This window comes from Diceros bicornis, chromosome 24 (genome assembly GCF_020826845.1).
Source record: "Diceros bicornis minor isolate mBicDic1 chromosome 24, mDicBic1.mat.cur, whole genome shotgun sequence".
In the NCBI taxonomy this organism is placed as follows: Eukaryota; Metazoa; Chordata; class Mammalia; order Perissodactyla; family Rhinocerotidae; genus Diceros; species Diceros bicornis.
The window spans coordinates 20,043,152-20,062,108 of record NC_080763.1 but is presented as its reverse complement, the minus strand read 5'-3'; the positions used below and the strand labels follow the sequence as shown (position 1 = coordinate 20,062,108).

The 18,957-nt window shown below is 40.8% G+C and overlaps 1 protein-coding gene across 13 annotated transcripts in view; it reads right to left on the bottom strand.

Moving 5' to 3' along the window:
• SIPA1L1 (signal induced proliferation associated 1 like 1) overlaps window positions 1–18,957 on the bottom strand; it is a 357,896-nt gene that overhangs the window by 26,562 nt on the left and 312,377 nt on the right. For 9 of the 13 annotated variants that reach the window (XM_058567248.1, XM_058567256.1, XM_058567261.1 and 6 more), the window contains 4 exons: window positions 17,015–17,142; window positions 14,653–14,739; window positions 14,120–14,238; window positions 10,607–11,049 (listed from right to left, as the gene is read on the bottom strand). In XM_058567248.1, coding sequence (XP_058423231.1) covers window positions 10,607–11,049; window positions 14,120–14,238; window positions 14,653–14,739; window positions 17,015–17,142 — 777 coding nt within the window. The remainder of the gene's footprint in view (window positions 1–10,606; window positions 11,050–14,119; window positions 14,239–14,652; window positions 14,740–17,014; window positions 17,143–18,957) is intronic. The other 4 variants (XM_058567257.1, XM_058567258.1, XM_058567259.1 and 1 more) reach the window with 2 other exon arrangements.

Below are 18,957 nucleotides of genomic sequence, written 5' to 3'. Positions count from 1 at the left end.
ACAGACAACCCAATAGAAAAGTGTGCAAAGATCTGAAAAGGAATTTCACAAAAGAGGCTATCTAAAAGATTAACAAACACTGGTGCTCAACATCATCAGTCACCAGGCAAATGCAAATTAAAGCCACAAAGAGGGACCCACTACATACCCACCAGAATGGCTGAAACTAAGTGCTAGAAAGGACATGAAGCAACTAGAACTCTCAAACACTGCTGGCAGGAGTGTTGCTTGTCACAACCACTTCGGCAAACTGTTTACCGTCTCTGCTAAAGTTGAATGATCCTATGATGTAGCAATCCTATTCCTAGGAAATGCTCAAAACAAATGCGTACATATGATATCAAAGGACACGTACAAGAATCTGTAATATCCCTAAACTAGAAACATGCCCAATGTTCATCAACAGCAGAATGCAGAAATGAATGTGGTATGTTCTCACAACATAAATATAATACTGCAACGAAAATAAACTAATGCTACCTGCAACACACAGATGAATGTCACCAACATAATGTTGACTTAAAGACACCAGACACAGAATAATACATATGGTATGATGCCATTTATATAAAGTCCAAAAATAGGCAAAATGAGTTTATGATTTTAGGATTCAGGATTATGTTTACCTTGGGAGGAGGTGGGAGTGACTGGGGAATGCACGTGGCAGGGAGGGCATCTGGACGCTGGTAATGTTCCACCTCTTGATCTGGGTATGATTACAGGGGTATGTTCACTTTGTGAAAATTCCTCCCAATGTACACTCATGACCTGTGCCTTTTTCTGTATGCATGATATACTTTAATGCAAACACACCCACAAAAATAAAGGGAAAGTGGATGACCTAAAAGAAGAAGGCCTTATCAGTCCACGGGGCTCTGTAACAGATTGGAGAGAGTGGGGCGAGGTGTGTGGAAGGAATAGGACACAGAAAGGGGACCTGGAGGGTTTCCCACACTAATTGGGCCTTATTACTTCAGACAGAATATAATCGTCTCCTTTATTTTTGTAACTAAGGAGGAACTGGGCTCAAACTTTACAAAAAATATAATAATAAAATTAACAATAAATAATTTAATAATAATAAAAATAAAATCCAATCCCTCTAACAAACTTTTTCCCAAAGATTTTTCTAGCTAGAGAGGAGGGGAAGGAAAAAAAACCCTCATAAAACCACAAAGGGCAACATAAATTTAAAATCTCATTTAGTTTTTACCTCTTGATAACAAATATCCCTTTTGTTCGCTTTTAAAATTAAGAAAAGAGAATGTAAAACTCTTCCATAAGTACAGTACATTAAATCAATAAGAACAAAATAAGAGTAGGTCTCTGTTATAGAAAAGAGACTAACAGAGGAAAGGTGAACCAAAAGAAAAGAGGAAGCAGAGAAAGACATATCAAGACAGAAGCAGACAAGCTCAGAGACAGAGAGCGACACCAGAGCCCCAGTTAACAGTGACGTACGTTAACACAGGGAGCATCCACCGAGAGAAGCTTCTGAGGCAGCAAGTGGGTAGCCTTTGGGACTTGAAAACATTATGACAGGCTCGTGGCTTTTCGTTACTCAGCGATAAGATCTAATCTTTGGTGTGCAGATTTTTTCACCTGACTATACCTACCTCATACACATTTATAACACAGACATGGAGATGTTTTCTGCCTCAACTGTGGTTAGCACCTGAAGCAGACTCCAATAAAGTACAAAACAATGAATCAGGGTCTCATGTACACATCTCCCCTCTTGGATAATCATGTACTTGCTTTATCTGCCTTGAATGGTATCCACAAGTGAGTGCAAGTGTGTTTGAAGGACTACACTTCGCCAGTTCTCACACTTCAGCGTGTTAAAATACAGATTGCCGGGCCCCACCCCAGAGATTATGAATCAGTAGGTTGGCGGGGCCAAGAGAATTTGCACTTCTAATGCATTCCCAGCTGAGGCTGTGGTCCCTGACTCATACTTTGCAAACCACTGTACCAGAGGTACATCTGAATTGCCCATATTTTATATATTTCTCAGCAACAAGCATTTTGATATGACAACATCGGTATTCAAAACTCTGGGGCTTTCAAAGTCTAAATGCTTGGTCAAAAGAGAAATAATTAGCCATGAGAATAGCAAGTAAATTGCATAGTCCATTAATTTACAAATCCATGTTTTACAAAATAGCTATGCTGGTTTTAGCCATAATGTATGTACTTACTGCATAAAAGCGAAAGTTATAGAAAAGGCTTAGAAATGTCAAAGAGGAGAGCAATACATACAGTATATACAGTTTTTGGAGCTCCTTCCCTCCTATATGAATTTAATTACTATCATTATTTACCCAAGAGGCATTCAATAAGTTTTTGTACTAGATTATAGACTCTTGAAGGGAAGGACTTATCTTTGTATATCTAACAATGCCAGAATACAGCAGACTCCCAGTAAATATTTGCTGAACAAAGGGATTCTCTTGAGCATGTATGTAGCATGCACACTATATATAAAACTCCTTTATCTTGTTTACAGTCTCTCTCCCCGCTTAAATGTCAGCTCCATGAGGGCTAAACATCTGTCTGTTTTGCTCACTACTGTATTCTCCATGCCTAGAACAGTCCCTGGCCATTGTAGGCACTCATATTTGATGACAGAAGCTGTCAAATAAGTGATACATTAGTCATCCATTTTAAATGTAAGGAAGAGTTACGCATGAAGATAGTGTATTTTACTCATACTGTATTTAAAACTGGATGTTACTTTATTTTTATTGCAAGAAATTAAATCTACAGATTATGCTGCTGTTTACAAGTGTATTCTTAAAAGGATAATTGCTTAATAAGACCATAGACCCTGATTATTGGTTTTATCTGTCAAACATGATGGCTGACACTAGCTTCCAGGTGTGAAATGCCAGCACACTTTTGTTCACTAACAGTTATAATCAAGACAGCCCTACTTAACAACTGATTAGATTTGGGAACAAAGGTGAAAGCAAAAACAAATGAATAACTCATTGCTAGGTCTTCCTTCTTTAATGTACACAACTCCCAGCATGAAGTGATGTGAGCCCTTTAGTACACTTGGCTTCTAATGCAGTAAGCACACGAGGGTCACTTGGGAGCTCTTAAAACACACATTCTTGGGCCCTAATCCCAGGATTTTAATTTAATGGAGCGGGGGTGGTGCCTGGGTTGCATATTTTGGTAATAATCCAAGTGTACACACCAACTGAGAACTATTGCTCAAATCCAGTTCAATTATTCATATTGTTATCACTTCTTCAAAATCCAACTTCATAATGTCAAAATCAAGAAGGTGAAGTCATTGGAGCAGTGTTTCTCCAGCCATGGACTGTGGCCATCCGCAGGTGTTGATGTAAATAAAGATTCCTTGGACACCTCGGATCTTCTAGAGCCCCAGAAATCTGTATTTTAACAAACTCCCAGAGGACTCTCATATTCCCTAGAGTTTAAGAACTATTGCATTAGCCCCTCAACTCCTCCCACAATAAATGGGTTGTCTCCTTCCTTCTTTGTGGCCTCATCCCTGGGCCCAGCTGTTGGGGGGAGGGGGGAAGAGGAGTGGCTTGTTAAAGCTGACCAACCCTGCTGGTCTCGAACCACCTGGAGGGAAGTGCACCCACCCACTTCCCCCTGAGAATCTCTGAAGTGGCTTTAATTACAAAACAACTAAAATGAAGTTGTTAGCTTCATATTTTTAAAGGGGAACTGTGTGGCTGCGGTGTTTCATCATCCTGGAGATTTCATGTTAATTCAATATGCTGCAATTCAGTTTTACCCATGGCAAATCAGATGTCTCCACAGGAATTGCATAAGAAGGTAGTGAACCACTAATATGGAACAAAAAGAGAACAGCAATAGATGTGTTAGAAAGTGACAACTCCAATATCTGCTACTTTTCTCATTGTATAAACAGTGAGTTAACATGTGAGAATGGCCTAACTGGAACCACTAAGAATCGAGTCAGGGTGTTCCTGTATTCCATGTGAAGAGACCACTAGCTTTATTTTCTATATAAACTATAGGGCATTTCCCCTTCCCTAAAAATGGACCAAGCTTTGATTCATTTGGTCATTCCCTGACGTGAATTTTGAAAAGGAAGAGAGGGTACACACACACACACGTGTGAAACCTTAAAGAAAAAGAGGAGAGGTGGTAACGGGGTAACTGAGCATCTGGGACAGTCTGGATCTGTCCAAACGTCTCATCTTAACCTGATGCTCAAATGAAACCATGAACCAAATGTGCCGCAACCTGGTTACTTTACATTCCCAGCTGTGGTCACTCTTTATAGAAGAGGATGCTAAATGACCAGTCTGCAAAAAGGGCGCTAGTACGGTGGGTGCCACTTCACAGAGGAGGAGCTGCATCTGTTAGCCGACCCTGCAAAGGGATGAACCACACAGGATGGGGCAGCCTGGGTGTTATGAGTCAAAGCCCTAAGTGCTAAAGCCACGAGGGCCTGGGACACGGTTCTGCATTTCTGCACCGTCACAGAGACCACCACCTCCTGTGGAAAACATCTGCCAGCCACTCTGTGCTGCTGAAAGCTGCCAGAGGAAACACTTGGAGTTGTCTACTATTCAGGCATGACAGGGAGGGACAGATTTTAGACAGGCTGGGCCTGCTAAGGATGATCTTTTCAGGAGGGGGAGAGCAGTAATTAGTCACCTGCCAAATGGCTGTGGCAAAATCTGCACCCAGGCGAATGCTGGCCTAACACCAAGGGGAGGGGAGCTGACCGGGTTTCCTGTGATTACTTGTACAAATAAAAAATAGGCCTCTGGGTGACAGATAATGTGGAGCATAATGATTAGGGAGGACTCCTCCCACTGTGTTCAGCACTAGCCAATTCTGTTCAATACTGGGCTCTACAATTTAGGAGGGCTTCAGGAGACACTAATTCTAAAGGATTAGGGGGAAAAAAAACAAGCGAAACAGGAACGATTAAGCTGTCAAAGGGGATATCCAAGTGATTGCAGTAAAGAAAACTGTTCATCTATGAGAAGGAGATATTTAATAAGTACAAGGGCACACTAACACATAAAGCATAGGGAAATGAGTGGCTGGGCATATGCAGCAGAAGAGGCCTCGTGGGGCACTGTGGACCACAGGCTGAGCAAGTCTGCAATGCTGAGCTAGTTAATAGGGAGCTAATAAGATAACTACGAATATTATCATTTTATTAGGCATAGCTGAGAAGAGTGTCATGTCGAGGTTTGGCTTTTAAAGATTTTATTTATTTATTTATTTTCCCCCCAAAGCCCCAGTAGACAGTTGTATGTCATAGTTGCACATCCTTCTAGTTGCTGTGTGTGGGATGCGGCCTCAGCATGGCCGGAGACACCGTGCGTCAGTGCGCGCCCGGGATCCGAACCCGGGCCGCCAGCAGCGGAGCGCGCGCACTTAACCACTAAGCCACGGGGCCGGCCCAAGGTTTGACATTTAAAAAGGATAAAGAAAACCAAGCAGGAAAGCAGAAATATGATTACAGAGTGAAACACGTCAAGGACAATTACAGGAGTTGTGGGAGGTATGTGTTTGCTGAAGGAAAAGCAGCTGGATAACTGCATCAAGGTAGGTGACGGAGAGCTTGAAAGAGGAAATGACAGAAAACGCTTTGTCTTCAAAGGACATTTACAGTTTGTCATACATTTGATAACCTTTTTTATTCTCAACAAACATAAAAACAACAATGAGGAAGTGGATCAAGTATTGTCAGATTACAGATCAGGGACAAGCTCGGTAAATGGCCCGACTGGGCAGAGGCCACACGGCTGGTCGATGGCGGAACTGTGGCTCGGACCTGGATCTCAGGACCCAAATCTATTTCCCTACATTTCTCTCTCAACTTGCCTGGAGGTGGAGGGCTGTTATAAAATTTCTTGCTTTTTTCAAAATTGTTTTCAATGGCCTCTTGCTGGTATCTACAAATTTCATCATCTTAGACTTTAAAAATCTTCTTCATGTTTAGAAAAGACTCAGCTCAGAAAAAGCATTTATTCTCTCTTAATTGTATATTTCAGCTACAGCTAGAGGGATTTCAGATAGGTAGATATGGGACAAAATTTTGAAGAGGGAGAGGACTTAACTACTTAGAAAGGTTGTAGAATCGTTGAAATTATTCCCCCCGCCCCTTTTTTTCTTACGCAATTGGATAAATTCTTATCCTGGTAGGATGGTTTAACTATGACAAGGAATGGACTCTCTGTCCTTTCAGAACTCATTTTGGTCTTGTGATTTAACGGCATTTGTAGAATTTGGGCTTTCCAAAGCGACTGGATGAATGCATTAGTTGCTTCACAGAACAAAGTAATGATAAACTTTTTGTTGGTGAGCTCTGCATTGAGCAATCTGACATCTGTGGCTTGACAGAGGTCTCATTTTCTCAACGTTCACTTGAAATTTCAACCACAGTGCTTCTGTTTTTTGGTCATTGAAGTTAGCTAAACATCACTAAAGTTCTGGATAAAATAATCAGCTGCTCTCATAAGCTGGAAGAAATAGGGCAAGATACCTTAGGCCAGATGACCTGGAGTCCTGCTGTATAAAAGCAAAACAAAATAGAATCCTGAATGTTCACGGTCAGCAGGACCACAAAGCAAAAATTACCAATGAAAACAATCCGTAAACATACGGCAGGTAGAGCCAACCACATAATATTGAAGACAAGTCCTGGGTTTGTCATTTTAGACGCCGCACTTGCAAATTCTGAATTAGCCCATAAAACTTGGAAAAAAGACACTCTCACCTTAAGAAAAAAATGTAGAAGAGAGGCAATTAATTGTTAGTAATTAAAAAAAAAATCCAGGTAGAAGAGATTTCAGAGGGAAATGTTACAGATAAAGACAACAGAATAATTTCTAAACAAACAAGGCAGGCATATTTTTCACATACACAGGATGCCAAAGAGGGCAGAGAACAAAACTGAAACACGCCAGCTCTCACACACACAGAGGCACACGTACATAGATAGTCCAGTATGCTATGGTAGCCTGAGGCATGCCTTAATGTCCAGGGTAAACTAAATATAAGAAGCCCTTCTTTACCTCTACTCTCAAGAAACACACAGCTTTTCTGGCATGAATAGTTAACTTATTAGGTCAACCAGAAAAAGCACATTCATGAAACTGAACTGTATGGACAACGGCGGGCAGGCATTTTTCCCCGCCTTAAATCATCCCCTCTACGAATGTCAGACACCGACCAACTTACATCCAGATATTGATAGATATTTGCATATAAGCTGTTATAAAGCCCTTCCCTGTTATATTTTGCAGATTTAAACATTTTTACTGTACAAGGACTTCATGTTTTATACACACACCTACACAGAAAAGCACGACAGCTCTTGCAAATATTGATACTTCCATACAATAAGCTTTGAAATGTAGTAGTGTTTTCTAGAGGAGGCAGGAGTTGAAGATTTATGCTATTTTCAATTGGTTTATTATTAGGAGCCATAGGTCATCAGGCAAAAATTGGCAACATTAGGAAGAAGCTACTCCTATTTGTTCATCAAAATGTATTGAGCACGTGCCTATTATGTTGGTGTATTGAGCACCTATCTGTTATACTCATGGTGGCACACTCTATGCAAAGTTGCTTAGGATGAACAATTGGGTGAGACATCCTCTTGCACTGGATGGCAGTAAAAATGTATATGTGACCACATAAGTGGGTACCAATTGGCTACAGGGCTGTGGGGGCCTATGGGAAGCAAGAGTTCAAAGAAGCAGAATGGCCAGCTAATAAGGGTGGGTGCAGAAGTCTGGACACTCAAACAGGTGAGGTCAGGATTTACAGAAGAGATGTGTATGGGCAAGTAGGAGATGGGGTTTTTAGCTTTATGACGTGTGCTCTTAAGTCTGGTTCTGCAGTACCACTGGTTAGAGGCCTGGAGCTCTGTACGCTAAGTAAGGAGCTTGTTGGCCACCACACCAACTGGCACTGCCTACTGCCAAAGACAGGATTCTAAGAAAACATGAACCCAGCTGGTAAGACTGTATTAACTGGAACTATCTTCATCTCTCCTGGGCTTGCCACAAATCATTTTTTGAGTGGTTTAAGACCTGAAAGTGAAACAGCCATTACAAAAACATAAAAAATAAAAATCTCTGCCTAAATTTCCAAACTTCACAGAAAATACATGTATATTCTAGGGAGCAACATTTTAAAGCAATTAATAGACTTTTTAATTGTAGAGAGTTATCAGTGTATATGGCTTCTCTTAATGACATTTGAATATAACAACCCCTTGTAATTACCACCTTACATTAATGCAGTTCTCATGGGGTGCTGCAAAAACCTGCACGATCACCTACAGGGAGACTGGAGGACAGAGTGGGTAGGAACACAGCCCAGCCAGAAATACACAGCGGAACTTAATCACTGTAATTTAGATTCTGTCACCAAGTCCCAGGTACAAGCTCTTTTATGCACTGTCAAGAGATCTCCACATTAATTGCTGTTCCTGTCTTCTGAGGACACAAACACTCTAATTTGCAGTGATTTTAGTTTCTCCAGCAATGTGCATTTGGTGGCTAAGTCCCCCTTTCCTCCAGAAAAGGAAGTCTGCAAAAGCTCTGATTATCCAGCTCACTCTGCCAAGATCAACTGACTGAAGTCACAAAGCATCCCGGTTTACCAGAGTCTAGAAATGGATGTGACTCAGGCGATCAGTGGGTGGGCAGCCCTGCCCCCCTTCCTGAAAGGCCACATTCTTCTCTTCTCTAGTAAGTTTGACTTTCAGCAGAAGAGTTATCTCTAAGTGATGATTTAAATGATTTCTGCGTGGTCAGTTTGAAGCAGAAAATGTGGATAATCCTTCAAGGCCTTCAGGCAGCCTCAGTCAGCACATTCAGATAATGCCAGGTGCCTACTTTTCAGGGGGGACTTTGTAGATCCCCTGGGATTTGTCAGATTTGTTAGATGGCACGGCTGACATTTTGAGCTTTGCCTTCAGAGGCCGAGCCCTTTCAACTTTAGTCCATGGTGAAACTATTTTAGACAAGACCTCTATAACTGACTTTCTCTTGCCATCAAATTAGATCAGAGAGAGATCCCCAGAGGGAACATGATTCTTAAAAAGACACCCTCCTTTCAAAATGAAGAACTGAACACCAAAGAGGTAGGAGTCAGGCTAAACGTAGAGACCACAGAGAAACTATTTTGGAAAAATGTTCTAAGTCAATGCACAGGCTGGAGTTGATGAGATGGTGGAGCATGCTCCAAACAGCAAGTAAGTGTCATAATTCTGTGCCATGTGATTCTGTGACCATATTACATCATTAGGGTATTTGATGCTCAGCTTTCTGTTCTACTTTTCCTAACACTTCCTTAACCCACTTGAATCAAACATTCTATTTTCTGAAATGTGGAAAGGCAACTGGGTGCCTGGACTCAAGAATACCAGGACTACTTTCCCAATTGCCTTTTTGTTTAGGGGCTGAGTAGTTTCCAGACCTGTGACAATCACAATTTAGTACTGCAGGGTGGCAGTGGTAAACAGAAACAAAACTTGTGAAATGCATCATACCCAACCGTCAACTTGGAATTTTAAAAGACAGGAAGCTCAAGAATCTTATCAGTAGCAACATAGAAACAATGAGAGAACTGAATGTCTAACTGATCAGGTTAAACCACCCAAATAAAGAAGAGGATGTTCTCTCTCATTAAGATTATCTGGGGTTTACTAACAGAGTATGTGCCTGGGTTCTCATTTGAAAAGTGAAACTAAATTCAGCTTCTCTGCTATTTGTCTTTAGGACATAATAATAACAGAGGCCCAGACGACAGTAAGGTCAGATGCTGTCACATCAGCTGAACAGCAACGGACAATAATAAAAGGTAAAAGGAGAAACCACCAGAGATATCAACAGGTCCAAAAAGATAGTGATGGAATGTTTCCCCTAAAAGGAAGAATCTTGTCATAGTTTGGATTTTAGGCTCAAATCCAAGAGGAAATAAAAAATAGTATTTATTTTGCCTATCAGAGGGATCTCCAAGGATACAGAGGAATGTGCACTCTTCTATTCTGAAAGGTAGATGGGATGTGTCTAATTTTAGCCACACTTTTCTATTGGATAACCCCACCCTCAACACATCACTGTCAGGAGCCAGTTAACAATCACATACGGACATTGGGTAAGTGAAGCTTTCTGATAGAGAGGCAGTGTAAAGCGTCTAGATCATGAACAATGCCATGTGAGTCTTAGAAGAGACCCTTTTCTTTTAAAAAGATGGCCAAGATTTCCTTTTATATTTTCAAGAGACTGTCCCATTCTATATTCTCTATCACTACCTGAAAGCCAAAATTATAAAATTCTTCTCTAATTCTGGTATGAATTAGGAAAATTTTCATAAACTCAAAACTTTACAAAGAATAAATCTGAAAACTTTTCTCATAGTTTAAAATAATGCATTAGGATTGTAGGAATAAAGTATTTTGGTGGCAAACAAAAGGCTCTAAATACATATAAATAACTGTCACTGCATGAAAGACCCCCTTTCTTTATACACCACTGAGGAAATTAAAGTGGGATGAGGCCGGAAGTCACCGTGGGACGGGGCTGGGAATGGAGTGGCAGAAGGAAAGGGCAGTTACCTCGAGTGGGAAGCAGCGTCATTTATGCTGAAAGTGCTGTTCTCCCTGGTCAGAGGCTTTGAGCCGGCCTGGCTCTTGCTGTGGACATCCAGGCTCAGGGAGGACTCTGCTTTCCGGTCCATGCCATGGCTGTCTGTCTCTAAAGTCCGATCTGCCATGGCGATCACTTCACTGGAACTGTGCCACAGGGGTGTCACTTTCTCCTTGCCTGGCCCCGAGCGAGGTGACGACGTGGCAGCCCCCAGGGAGGCCGTGCTGCCGTGGCTGGGGCCATAGGAGGTGGTGTCGATGCCACTGTCGGCGGAGGTACCTTGCAGATAGTTGTAGCTGTTGAGCTCGGATTCTGTGCGGTCCCCGTCATACCACTTCTCGTCACTGTGGGCGCTCGAGGCGTTGCTGGAGAGGGTATTGCTGCTGGAGTGGCTTGAGTAGTGGCTATCAGACTGCAAGGGAAGCAAGACTGATTTAAGTGCAGGTTTTGCTTCTTGAACACCAGGGAAAAAATAACAGGGGAACGACCCTGTGAAATGTGTCTAGTTATGGGGTTTTCAAGGCACAAAAATTCCTATGATGACAAACCAAATAAGACAGGAGGGACCCAGAAAAATCTGTTCAGATGTGTCCATAGCAGAGAATGCTGGAAACGTTTTTTTTTTTAGCATCCATTTTTCATTATTTGATTTATGCTAAAGTGTCAACAGTCTTGAGATCATTTTCATCAGAGAAAAAACCTAAACTGTTAGTCTTTAGTATCTTAATCTTCAAATAGAAAGGAAATGACACTTCCAAAGGGCTTATAATTAGAAAAGCCCTATTACTGACTAAATAGGAGGCTGAATGTAAGACTTATTCCTAAACAGATCTCCTTTCCCTTCCCCAATTAGCATCTATTTAGGAGGCAGCTTTCTAAGGAGTGCTTAGAGGTAAAATTTATCAGATGTGCCAAGACAATTCAATGGGGGAAAAATAGTCTTTTCAACAAATGGTGCTGGGACAGCTGGATATCCACACACAAAAAAGAACGAAGTTGGATCCTTATCACATAGAAAAATAAACTAGAAAAGATCAAAGACCAAAATGTAAGAGCTAAAACTATAAAACTCTTAGAAGAAAACATAAGCATGTATCTTTGTGACCTTGGATTATGCAATGGTTTCTTAGATATGACACCAAAAGCACAAAAAATAAAAGAAAAAAATAGATAAATTGGACTTGATCAAAATTAAAAACTCTTGTACTTCAAATAACCCAATTAAAAAATGGGCAAAGGATTTAGATAGACATTTCTTCAAAGAAGATATACAAATGGCCAACAAGCACATGAAAAGATGCTCAATATCATTAATCACTAGGGAAATGCAAATCAAAACCACAGTGAGGTAACACTCCAGACACACTAGGTTGGCTCTAAGCAAAAAGGCAAACAGTAATGATGGTTGGCATTATTGGTAGGAATGTAAAGTGGGTAGCCACTGTGGGAAAACAGTTGTAATTCCGCTCTTGGTATATACCCAAGAGAAATGAAAACACATTCACACAAAAACTTCTACATGAATTTTATAGTAGCATTTATTCAGAATAGCCAAAAAGTAGAAACCACCCAAATGTCCACCAACTGATGAATGGATAAAAAAATGTGGTATGTCCATACAATGGAATATTATTCAGTCATAAAAAGAAATGAAGTACTGATACATACTACAATACGGATGAAATGTGAAAAAAAACAAGCCAGACACAAAAGGCCACATATTGTATGATTCTCCACTCATATGAAATGCCCAGAATAGATAGACACATCCATAGGGACAGAAAGTGGATTAGTGGTTATTGAGGGCTTGGAGGGGATGAAAAGAGTCAGGGTAACTGCCTAAGGATACAGGTTTCTTTCTGGGATGATGAAAATGTTCTGGAATTAGATCAAGGTGCTGACTGCACAACTCTGCGAATACACTAAAAATCACTTAATTGTACACTTTAAATGGGTGAATATTATGGTATGGAAATTACATCTCAATTAGAAAAATGTGTACAGAACCCTTTCTACACAGTGGCTTAGTTGCTTAGTTTTATAGTTTACCAAAGAAATAAGATTTCAAAAGATATCTGGACAAAATAATATTTTAAATTAGATGGAGGCAGGAAGTCCAGATACTTGGTGGAGATTAAGAGAGAAAGAATTGTGTGTGTGTGTCTGTCCATCTGTCTCTTGCCTGAGGAAGGAACATGCTCTTCACCAGCTATGGGTAAGGGGACAGGAGGAAAACACTCCAGTTTCACCTCAAAGTGAAGCATCTCTTCTCCTTAAAAACAATCAAGCCCAGTTACTTTACTGATGCTACTCAAGTTTTTCTCGGCAACAACTTTTATGTTAATAAAGCCTTCATTTATTCTTAATATTTGTAGGGCAGAACTTCTCTAGCTCTGTACCTGTGCTGTAGAATTTGCCAGCCTCTAGTCATGGGTGGCTACCGAGCACTTGAAACGTGGCTAGTCCAAGATGTGCTGAGGTATAAAGTATATAACAGATTTCTATAGAAATATAGTGTGATCCACATTGTCATTTTAAATATTCTAGTAGCCTGATTTTAAAAAGTAAAAAGAAACAGGTGAAATTAACTTTAAGAATATAGTTTATCTAACCCAACCTATCCAAAATATTATTTTACCATGTAATCAATATAAAAATTATTAATGGAAGAGGGGAACTGACAGATCGACTGGGATAATCTATCATTTACAACATCACGTTTCGTCAGTAAACCTCTCCCTATGCAGCGTAGCACAGGGGGCTAGCTCATGCATGCGCCTGTATTCTCTCCCGTTTTTTTAACTTCAATGTTCATCTCACTAGAGCAAAATCTACATGAGCCCTCTCATTAAAAGTTCTCTGAGCATCTTATAAATTAGTGAACGTGAAATATAGTACTACCTCAACCTATACAATGACGTAACTATAAATACACATTCCAGTGAACACACAGATGAAGGAAATCAACTTCATTTAAAGGGGGAGGAATTGATAACCTCTTATTCCCAATTCTACCCTAAGTGATAAGGAATTGTATATTATTATGGTAAAAGGACAAAACTGTGTATCGCTGTGGAAGATAAGAGAAGTAGTAGGGGGAGTCCTCAGGAAGCTGTCTGTCTGTCCCCTTGATGGATGCTCCAACCATATCTCATGCTTACAACTGCGTAAACAAATAAAATCCACTTCTAGCACATTTCTATTCCTATCACTTTAGGATTGTTTGTTATTGCATCAGATGGGCTTCTATCCAGATCTGGGTGGGTAGCAGGTGCGTACCTATGAGGAATTTCAATTCATCTCAAAGCAACCTTAGGGCCACTGGCAGAAGGAATTCCAGGGCCATGGCAGCAAATGCCCACCTTGTGCCAGGATGACCTCCTCTTTGACCATGTGGAAGAAAGAGCAGAGCAGACCTGTACCATTTTCACATTGCAAGGAGAGTACATTGCTAGGAATCTATTATTTTACAATTAACTTACATGCCCTTGTTTGTTTGGAGACAAATGAACCACTGGATCCTGCCGCATTAATCTCCCACTGGGGCTCTCTCGGAAAGCTGGCAGTACCTTTGATACTGCTGGGAGATGGCATGTTGGCTCTGGAATACAGCACAGGATGTTATGGTGCGGGCACCAAACAGATATAGGCACATGTTGACAAACGAGGACGGCTTGCCACTGCATCTCTCAGTTCACTGACCAGCAAACTCTGAATTTCAGCAATAAGCTTGTTGAGAGTTTACACAAGAGACAGCATGTTAGAAACTAAGTGGCTGATGGATAAAGCTTGCAGATGGTGACAATGTGTCACGTCATACACATTAGCATAGCCAAGTACCACCAAACCAAAGGCCATGAACAATGCGGCAAAGTTAGGAATCAACTTTTGGTTTGGGGGGGAAAGTCTAGAATATATGGATTAAATTTATGAAATTCATTCATTGCGAAGTGTGGCTAACCTAGCTTGGTCTACATTACCTGGACAAGCATGGATGCAATCACGTGTTACTTACCATGACACTTTGGAAATATTTTACCTGTATATTCATGCTGATCGAGGACAAAAGAATTGAAATCCTGAGGTCCTCTATAACTGTAAGCTAAGCACAACAGAAAAGACACACAGCAACTAGTTTACTTAAAACAATTGCTTCCTTTTGGACTCCAAGCTGGCGTTCAAGATGGGGTTCCAAAGGTGACAGGCAAGCAATTTAGCTTCTTTAACACACCTACAAGCTAACAGCAACAATTCTGGACTTTTGCAACACCATTCCTAACACATAAAGGACTGGGTAACATGCTCTTTGATTCTCTCAACCATTTCCAAAAGTAGAGAGGCAGAAACACCAACATCCACTGAGATGAGTGAGCCAATTAAGCAAGCTCAACTCCTTGTCTCCACTGGGGTACCAGTTTATAACACACTGATGTACAAAGACAAGTGGGTCTGGCTAACAAATAAGAATCTCCTCAACATTTTCAATCAGTGACCTGAAAGTCATTAGAGAATTTTGTTCTTACAAATTGATTGTATAAAGGTCAGCCCTTCATACACTCAATATAGTGTACTCAGTAATGAGAATGCCACAATGATTTTTCTTGATTTCTCCCTAGCATGACTTATACCAACTAAGCCCCTGATTCCTTCCGATGTGTCAACTAGAAAAGACTGGGTTATTCTTCTAAAATGGTAGAATACCAAAAATTATCAAAATTTATTTTATTTTAACATTTTATTTGAAGCCTTAGATTTTAGATGGAGAAAAGCCACCACTTGGTAAAAAAGGCTTCTCTGGCAGGTTCTAGGAGTATCTTATTTAAAAAAAAATGTATACCTTACCAAAAGGATGAACAAATGTGTTAAAAAGATTCACTGATATTAATTTCAGAGTCTTATCTATTAAGAGTGGGATGCCACTGAACTAAAGCGGATGCAAGGAAAAAAAGACTCGAGGGAGGTTTTTGTGAAAGAATGAATACGGTCTAGGACGAACCTTATAATTACCCTTTCCAGTCCCAAGATCCCTTTTCATTCCCCATGTGACTTCACATGAGTGGGAAGTGTGACACTGAACACCGCACAGAGGGCTTGCTGGCAGCTTTGTTCAGAGCCTGCACTAGGAGCCAAAAAAAGCTGCTCAAGTCATGCTGAAGAAGGGATCCTTTTCACATGTGTCGTTACCATCTCAACAGTATCAAAACATACGGGATTAAAAACCTTCTGTCAGGAGCAGAACAGCAGATCAGAATATGCTCAGGTTTTTTGTGTTGGGGTGGGTGGGATGAGAGCGGGGAATGACAGATGGCTTCAATAACAAGGCACATCCCACTGAAGTTGCTGGAACAAAGCATATCTTCAGAACCTAAGAATTACAGTTCTCTTCCTCCACTACGGTCTTAGCTGAATGCATCTCCACTCCCTCCCATGTTCACGGTTAGTACATTTACATGGGCACAGTCATTAAAACACAACCAAACAATGCGTTTGCAGAGAAGATAAAAAGATGGGTCTTGTCTTAAAAGTTTCTCTTTTTCAGCCCTGAAATTTGCTTCTTTTTATCCCACATTGACAGTACTACTACTAAAAATAAAATAAAGAGGGAAAAAAAACACCTAACAGTCTAGATTCAAGTCCCTGATGTATCAAGTGTGTTGATACTAAATCAACTGTGTGGATGCTACTGTGTTGAAACTTAATCTTGTTTCATGGAAAAATTTTATTGTATCAACTAGTGCTACGGTGTCACAGCAGAACAACTGCTTAGAGAGAGGGAGAGAGAGAAAGGGCTGTGTGCCAGAAATCCAAATGAAGGCTTACTAACGCAAGCCTTTCCCACCCAGCTGTTTTATACTGCAAAGACATGTCCTTAGCTGACAGCTTAATAGCAGACTGAGGGGGGAAAAGCATATGAGGAGGAAAGAGTTCTAACCAAGCTACAGATGTGACTCAACAACAACTGTATCTCTTTCCCACTTTGTACGCGTTTTTTTGTTTTTTTAAACTTGACATGAAGAATACCAAGGAATCTCTCAGCGTACTCATACTAGGCAAGAACAGACAAACAAACAGACAAGGGGAGAGGGAGGTAATTAGGACACATGTGGTTTGGAAGTCTGGCACTTGAATCTTGGTGCTGAAAATAATTCCTATGTCCTTTCTGTTTTTAAATTTGGGGTCACTTAGAATTCTTTGACTTTTCTCTCAGGTCTTCTTTGTTGCTTTCATTTATACATAATCTAACCGAGACCTCGTTCTCATTCACATTTATTAACCAGGGCTGTATTATACAACAGAATGCTTTGATGACATCAAGAGGTGGCCAAAGTCACCTTGGTGTAAAAGCAACTTGCTTTTTGCAGAAATTAGTTACTTACCCATCTGGTCGGCAATGCTATCTTCACTTCTTTGCCAGTTGGGTGTGGATTTTCCGCTGCCACCACCAATATCTGACTGGGTGTTCTGCCTGTCAATGGAGGCTGGGGATCTGCGGCTTACTCCAAACCTGTGGCGATTTCCCCAGACAAAGGCAAAGACGACATCAGGGATCTCACCCATAAGGGGAAAGCAGTCCTGAGTGTAATGAACTAAACTCTCACGACAGGTACTACTAGTTTTGCTTGCATGTCTGGACTTGTGTACACATCCTTGTGCATGTGTACATGGGTACAGAATGGTGTATGTTACAGTCAATATACATCCCTGTGTTCAGAAAGGTATGTACCCTAGGTATATAAACTGTAACAAGGGCAGGAGCCATTAGGACTGAGCTAACCTAAGATATATAGACTAAGAAACTAAAATCTTCTAGCTGTTGGGAAGCCAACTTCAGGCTGTAAAACTCAAAGACTCATGTGGAAATTTACAAATTTGTGTGTGGTTACTAAGGAACGTATGAGTAATCTATACAATAAAACACTAAACAGGGCCTGAATTAACTGATGCATGTGATGGGTGTCTTATTTGCTACACACTGATAATCACATGGGGAGAACCACCAAGGGGTATATTGGAAAGAGCAGGAGATTAGGAGGAGGAAGACTCAGAGCCAAGTCCAGCTCCCCCACCCAAACTCACTCCGGTTCTGTCTCCATTTCTCCATCTGTAAAATGGCAATTCTATTTTATGGATTCAGGGAGAAAAATCTATACAAAAGCATTTGCAAAGTAGAGAACGCCATAAAATACTTTTAAAAAACTCCCACTATAGCCTCTCCCTAGTTACTTTTGCACAAATAACAATCATTTACAAACTCAATCACATGCCTCACTAAACAAAATTACCTCTGTTATCAAAAAGAAACAAAAACCTTGATTTATGAAAACTTCAGTAAAAGTGCTCATTTAAAAAAAATTTCACTAATTCTGCTCTTTGCCATCTCTTCCCTAAGTAGGGTCCTTGTTTAGTTTAGGACAGTGAATATCCTTGAAATGGCCCTATGATCCTATGCTAACTTTGCACTAAATGAAGACTTTTTAAAAAAGGCACCGTGGGCCCAGCCCCGTGGCATACTGGTTAAGTGCGCGTGCTCTGCTGCTGGTGGGCCCGGTTTGGATCCCAGGCATGCACTGACGCACCGCTTGTCAGGCCATGCTGTGGCGGCGTCCCACATAAAGTGGAGGAAGATAGGCACAGATGTTAGCCCAGGGCCAGGCTTCCTCAGCAAAAAGAGGAGGATTGTCATGAATGTTAGCTCAGGGCTGATATTCCTCACAAAAAAAAAAAAAAAAAAAAAAAACGCACCAAGACAAAAGTCAGAAATCGATTCTAACCTTGCTTTTACTTTTTGGTAGCAGTGGAAACTAAAGACAACCTTTTAAACCTCCAAATTTAAAGCTAAACACTTTTCTGGCTGCCTGGTTTTCAATAAACGATAAAGTAAGGCTATCCGTAATTAATTCTGCTTTGACAAATATTTTCACCAATTAATTTTTAATTTCAGTTCTCACATACACCCCTCATTTGTTGTGTGCCAGGGGATTAGAGATACAAAGATCCCATCCTTGAGGCGCTCAGACAAAACCTGTCCATACTTCACATTGGGCCTTCTTTGAAGAGCTTAATTGTGCCTTTGTTTTGGAGGAGCACTTAATAGTTTAGGAGTCACAGTTCAGATCTGAAGGAGTTTTTAAGTAACCATTTGGCTGATACATGAAACATGTTCAGTGACCAAGAAAACTCTACCTCATGAGCCAGTCCACTGCTCTCCAGAGAAGGCTGACGGCTTTGAAAAGCTTCCTCATAATGGGTTGGACACTTCTTCTCTCTAACTTTCATTTATTGGTCTCTGCTGCCCTCACAGACAAGTTTAGTCCCTCAT